This window comes from Olea europaea, unplaced genomic scaffold (genome assembly GCF_002742605.1).
Source record: "Olea europaea var. sylvestris unplaced genomic scaffold, O_europaea_v1 scaffold1348, whole genome shotgun sequence".
Taxonomy (NCBI): Eukaryota; Viridiplantae; Streptophyta; class Magnoliopsida; order Lamiales; family Oleaceae; genus Olea; species Olea europaea.
This window is the reverse complement of record NW_019230973.1, coordinates 97,415-104,308: the sequence shown is the minus strand read 5'-3', so window position 1 is coordinate 104,308 and position 6,894 is coordinate 97,415. Positions and strand designations below refer to the sequence as shown.

The window sequence follows — 6,894 nt, the reverse complement described above, 5'->3', positions numbered from 1 at the left end:
TAATTCTCAAGCATTTCAGGGCAATTTTTGGGCACGGTGTGCAGGCCATCTCCAAGATGCGTCCTGAATGCAATAGGAACCCAACCTGATTTTTAGGCTTTTTTAGGCAGTTTCTGGGACACTGTGTGAAGGTAATGTCCAGGATGCGGTAGGGACACATCCTGATTTTCATATATTTCTAGGCAGTTTCTAGGAAGCGATGTGCGGGCCATGTTCGGGACACGTCTGGACCGCGTCAAGGACGCAACTTGATTTCTAGGCATATCTGGGTAGTTTATAGGACATAATGTGCAGACCATGTCCCGAATGTGGCAGGGACACAGCCTGATGTTCAGGCATTTCTGGGCAGTTTCTGGGACACGATGTACAGGCCATGTTCAGGACATGACAGGGATGCAGGATATTTTTAGACCCCTCTAGGAACGGTGTGTAGGCCATCTCCAGGACGTGTCCCGGCCATGGCAGAGACACAACCTGATTTCTAGGCATTTCAAGAAAATTTGTAGGCACAGTGTGTAGGCAATGTTCGGGACGCTTCCCGACCACGTTAGGGATGCAAACAGATTTTCAACCAAATGAAGGAAGCACGGTTTACAGGCTATGTCAGGGGTACAGGTACGTTCCCAAGCATTCTAGGCAGTTTCTGGGACACAGTGTGCAGGCCATATTCGGGACAAGTCAAGGCCACGATAGGTACGCAGCCTGATTTTCAGGCATTTTTTGACAGTTTCTAGGCACTGTGTGTAGGCCATGTCTAGGATACATCTGGGCCACGACAAGGGTGGAGCCTGATATTCAGGCATTTCTAGGTAGATTTTAGGTTACGGTGTGTAGGCCATATCTAGGATGCGTCCGAACACGACAGGGGTGCAGCCTGATTTTCAGGCATTTAAGGACAGTTTTTGGCACGGTGTGTAGCCATGATCGGGACCGTCTTGATTGCAGCAGGAATGCAACTTGATTTCCAAACATCTCTAGGCAGTTTTTGGGACACTGTGTGCAGGCAATATCCAGGATATGATAGGGAGGCAACCTGATTTTCATTTATTTCATGCATTTCAAGGTAGTTTCTGGGAAGCGGTGTGCAGCCAAGTTTGGGACGTGTCTAGGCCATCGTAGGGATGTAGCCTAACTTCCAGGCATTTCTAGGTAGTTTTTGGGACACGGTGTACAGGCCATGTCCAGGACGCAGTAGGGACGCAACCTAATTTTCAGGCATTTCTAGGCAGTTTCTGGATCACGGAGTACAGGCCATGTCTGGGACACGACAGGGATGTAGCCTGATTTCCAGGCATTTCTAGGCAGTTTCTGGGACACTATGTATAGGCCATGTCCGGGACGCATCCAGACCACGACAGGGACGCAGCCTAATTTTCAAGCATTTCTGGAAGTTTTTGGGCATGGTGTGTAGGTCATGTCCTAGAAGTAGCCTAATTTTTCGATATTTCTCGTCAGTTTCTGGGTCTGGTCATTTTTAGGACACTTTCATGCCACGACAGGGACAGAGCATGATTTTCAAGTAATTTCAGGCAGTTTTTGGGCACGGTGTACATGCCATGTCCGGGACGCGTCCTGGCCAGGTAGGGACGTACCCTGATTTTCAGGCATCTCTAAGTAGTTTGTGGGCACGGTGTGCAGGCCAAGTCTAGGACGCATCCTGGCCGCGATAGAGATGCAGCCTAATTTTTAGGCATTTCTATGCAATTTTTGGGACTCGGTGTGTAGGCCAAGTTTGGGACATGTCATGACCACAGTAAGGATGCAGCCTGATTTCCAGGCAATTTCTATGTCAGAGGGTTTTGGGTTTTTTTAATTAATTTAGAATTAAAACCAAGAAATATATACGTGACAAAGAATAATGAAAATAAAATGTAGCTCAACGTTACAACCCATGAATAATAAAACTAGTCTACACAATAAAACTAAACTTCCCACCGTCGCAGTGCGACAAATAAACCCCTCGCGCAGGTGCATGGTAGTGGTGATGGTGATGATGAAGAGAAGGTGCCCGTGCTGTAGATTGGTGGTCGAACTGATGTTTATCGGACACAACCATAACCTCTAGCTTTTGACCCTTCTGACAATGTTCTTCAGCTCCACTGATGAAGAAAAATGGACCTAATTTTTCTAGTGAAATTGTAGTCTCTCCATCATGGTGTTATTTTATTAGATTGGCGTTGTTGCAGATTTTTTAGTCTTTCTCAATCACTTCCAGCACTGAATTAGTCTTGAAATCATACTTCAGAACTAAAGAATCTCCAATCTGAAAATGAGTTTTCTTAGCCCATTTGTTGAACTTGTCAACAAAAGATGGAACTGCCCATAAATTATTTTCACCGCCTACTACGAACTCACTTGCTTCAAAAAGAACACACAGCAAAAACACGATGATCGAAAATAAGAAAATATTTTTGAGTGCAGCCATTTTAAGCGAAAAACCAAAAGATTTTTAAATAAAATTTGACTAATTTTGTAAACAATAGAGTAGAAAGGATTAGGGTTTTGGGTTTTTTTTTTTTGTTTGGTAAAGGCATCCACACATCCTTAATGACTTTTTAGGGTCCACCAAGGAAGGTCGATGGGGATTAAGGGTTCCCCAACCATATTTATTTCATAAAAATCAAGAATACACGGAAGGAGGGGGGCATGAACCTGACCTCCAAAAAGTAGTGATGCCACAACTGAATATAATAAAATGAAAGCAATAAACGAGGAAGTATTACTTCCCTATAAAATAAAAATAGTTTAATAATCATAGCCTAAATTACGAACCTCTAAAACTGGGCAATCCATGTCTGTCGATCTGCACTAGTGCCCTAATATGTCGAGGCAGTTCTAGTGGTCCATACTCTAGATAGCGCCGATGATTCCAGCCTTCTGTAGTAAGAGAGTCAGCAACCTGGTTGCCTTCTCTATAGATATGCGAAACTGTGTCTCTATCGAAGTAGATGAGGTCTCTGATCTGTCTAAGAATACCCTGAATCGACCATGGTCCTCCACCTTTGGTGATGTAATGAATAGCCAATGTTGAATCTGCCTCAAGCCAGATAGCTGAAATCCCAAGTCCTCTGGCCAATAGAAGCCCATCTAGTATGGCTCTGAGCTCAGCCTCCAAAATGAAACATGGGCCATACGATGCTGAGAGTGCCCTGATACAGTATCCTTCGTGGTCCCTAATGATGCCTCCACCACTTGCAAATCCATCTTTGATGCATCCATCAGTGTTGATCTTGTAGGATCCAACTGGTGGAGTGCACCAAACAACCATAATAGGTGGTGGTGAGAGAAGATGGGTCAAAGAAATGCCAAAAAAGGGTACAAGTGTCACATCTCCTCGCCAATGCTCAACTCGAAATAGTCCTCCCATATGAAGAAAGGAGATCATGCGGTAGACCCTCCAAATAATATGTCTGGCCACCATACGAATACCTCTATGCTTCACGTCATTCCTCTCAGTCCATAGAAACCAAAATATTAGTAGAGGAATGATAATACGAATGTGTCCACGGCAAACGTGCTGTCCAGAATACTGCCATCTCTGGAACCTCTGTCTGATCCCTTCTCCTGAAGTCATAGGTATCTGAAAGATGTCTCCAAAGTGAGGACATACCTAGTCGGAGATGCTGCTGCTCGTGAAAATATGATTGATGGTCTCAATCTCGGAACAACACTGACAATGAGAAGCCAACTGACATCCAATTCTCCTATGAATAACAACATCTACTGGAATGAGATCCTGCCATAGTCTCCAGCAGAAGAATGAAATAGTGGCAGGCAAAATAAAGCTCCACAGCAGTCGATATGAGTCTTGAGGCTAGCGAACCGAATGGACTAGTTGCCATGCTGATTTGGTTGTAAAGTCACCATCCGAAGTAATTTTCTAAATAATTCAGTCTAGGGCATCTGCATATATAGGTATCGCCCCTATCTGTTCCACCATGTGAGAAGGAAGGGCCTGTAATAACCGTCCAAAATCCCACCCAGTGTCATCAAAAAAATCCTGTACCCTCACAGATGTGTGCTGTCTGTGGGGGGAATAGGGATGCCAACGTGGACTCGCCCATCCAACAATCATGCCAGAAGAAAATCTGACTGGCTCCAAGGTGCCAAGCAATGTATGGATCCGTCCATGGCCCAACTGATTTCAGCCTCTTCCAGGTAGGGGAAGCTGAACTGGGAACTGCTGCAAGTAAAGGATGCGTCCCCTTACAATACTTGCCCAGTAAAAACTGAGCCCAAAGTGACCTCTGAGATCGGAACAACCACCAGAGCTTCATGGAGAAGGTGTCCACCACATCATGTAATCTCCTAAAGCCGAGGCCTCCCTCATCAGTAGGAAGGCAGATCTCCTTCCAACTCCTCCAATGTAGACGTCGTGCTTGATCCTTAGAATCCCATAGGAATCGGGCAAAGATGCTCTCAAGTTTCTTCAGCACTGCCTTAGACAGCTGTATAATCTGAAGAAGATGTAAAGGTATGGAAGAAAGTACTGACCTCAGTAATGTAATACGACCCCAGGCGATAGTAATCGTGAGGCCCAACCTGATATCCTATCCCTTATCTTCTGGATAAGGTCATCATAAAGGAAGCTCCTCTTAGTCCCCTTGAATAAGGGGACACCCAAGTAGCCAGTCAAAATCTCTAGTCGTCTAATCTGACTAGTGGATGCCTGCTTGGATAGTATAATATCACTCTTGTCTCTATTCACCAATTGGCCAGAAACTCCTTCATAGTGCTCCAAGCAGTTTAAGACCCTCCTGATAGACTGTTTCTGACCATTGGCAAAGATGATCATATCTTCAGCAAATGAGAGATGTGAGACAAGAGCACTACCTCCATGTCGATAACACATACTGGGATACTCCTGAAACCTCTGAGTGAGCAAGCGTGAGAAGTAGTCTGCTGCAATAATGAACAAGGATGGGGAGATAGGATCACCCTGTCTGAGTCCTCGTAAGGAGTGGAAGAAACCACATGGGCGGCCATTTAGGAGTACGGAGAAACGACACTCCGAAACGCACCACCTGATTCTGTCAATCCAGATCTGATCAAATCCAAATACCTCAAATACAGAATAAATCAAGCCCCAGTCCATGCAGTCATATGCTTTAGCCATGTCTAACTTCAGATGGTGTTTCCCCCTCACACTCTATCATCCAAAGTGTAGAGAAGCTCCTGAGCCAATAAAACATTATCTCCAATCAGACGGCCTGGGATGAAACCACTCTGTGGAGGGAAAATAATGCGCGGTAGCAGTGTACTCAACCGAGTGTTCAAAAGCTTAGTAATAATCTTATTGAACACTGTGCATAAGCTAATTGGTCTGAATTCAGTCCATCTGCAAGCACCAACCTTCTTAGGTAGCAAGACAATAGAAGTAGCAGCAAAACCCCGTGGAAGATGACCACCATCAAAGAAGTCCAATACCGCCCTGTAAACATCCTCCTGAATGATATCCCAGCAATGCTAGAAAAATAGGGATGAGAAGCCATCCGGGCCAACAACACTGTCAGCATCAATACTGAAAACTGCCTCCCGTACCTCATGAATCAAAGGGGAGCGGTTTAGTGCCAAATTATCGTCCTCCGTCAATAGCCTCAGAATGACATCAGAACGGATGTGGTCCAAAGGTTATGGAGGAGTAGATAAGAGATCCTGGTAGAAAGCAATAGTCGAGGTCTGAATATCAGCAGGAGTAGCTAAGACTTCCCCTGCCTGTGTCCCGATGGACCTAATACGCGATCTAATACGGCGTCCTTGAACCATCGCATGGAAGTATCGAGTATTGTGATCTCCTTCACATACCCAACGTGAGCCAGCCCTTTACTTCCAAAAGCCCTCCTCAATAGATAAAGTCTGCTTCAAAGCTGCCTGAACCTGATCTAGTATGTCACGATGTTCCGGTGTAGGGTCACTGTCAAATACAATCTCTGACTCATCAACCCTATCCTCAGCATCCCTCACTCGTAGGAAAATGTCTTCAAACACATGTCGATTCCACCAGTTCAGTCCCTGTTTCATCCTGAAGAATTTCTCCCAAAGAGCAGCCATCTCCGTAAGATGAGTAGGGAGTGACCACTTCTGAGAGACAAATGCTAAAAAGTCATGATGCTTAGTCCAAACGTTGAGGAATCTGAAAGGCCTAGGCCCCAAGTCATCATCAGAAGTCCACTGAAGTAATAAAGGTGAGTGATCAGATGAAGTCTTGTTCAAGTGCTTCACTGTAAACTGTCGACAAAGTGCTGGAGCTGAAGAATTAATGAGTACTCTATCCAATCTCTTCCTGACCCGACCATTGGTCCAAGTGTATAGATTCCCAAGGAAACCTGCATTCTCTAAACCACTGTCCAACATCATATCAGAAAAAGCTGTAGTGCCTCGATCACGGGTATTATAACCTGTGCGCTCTCCATCATGAGTAATAACGTAAAAGTCTCCCCCCAACTATCCAAGGGTCATCCATATCAAGAGAGATGTGGTGAAGACCCGCCCACAAATCCCTCCTGACAGAAGCATCACAAGAAGCATAAACTGGAGTAAAATAGATGGGACGAGCTAGTCTGGGGTAATCAACTTTAACGTGAAGAAACTGGGGTGATCAACAATAATAGTAACATTAGTCCCCGAGTTCCAGAAAAACTAAATCTTATTCGATTCATTCTGAGCTCCCGTATCGAAGCACAAATAGCGTCGAATATATGCAACGCTGTGCTGAAGAACAAAGGGCTCCAGTATAACCAAAAGATAAACCTGATGAAGCTCTATAAGTTTCTTCAGGCGCCGACGAGTAGCTACACTAGCTACACCTCTCACATTCCAAATGATGGTACTCATAGGGAAGGAGAATGTGAAGAGGTATCATGTGACTGACTCCTGGTGATCCTTCTGCTATGA

General features: G+C 44.9%; 1 protein-coding gene across 1 annotated transcript; it reads right to left on the bottom strand.

The window, feature by feature from the left end:
• Positions 1–5,823: 5,823 nt before the first annotated feature.
• Positions 5,824–6,834, bottom strand: LOC111375198. Its single transcript, XM_022997999.1, has 2 exons — positions 6,751–6,834; positions 5,824–6,444 (listed from the first exon to the last, which is right to left on the bottom strand). Exons 1-2 carry the CDS (start codon positions 6,832–6,834, stop codon positions 5,824–5,826), a joined length of 705 nt encoding a protein of 234 aa, XP_022853767.1.
• Positions 6,835–6,894: the final 60 nt, after the last annotated feature.

Coding starts and splice junctions, on each gene's coding strand:
- LOC111375198 (XM_022997999.1), bottom strand. CDS start 6,834: ATGAGTACCATCATTTGGAATGTGAGAGGTGTAGCTAGTGTAGCTACT. Junction 6,445..6,750: donor AACTTATAGAGCTTCATCAG/GTTTATCTTTTG, acceptor ACCCTTGGATAG/TTGGGGGGAGACTTTTACGT.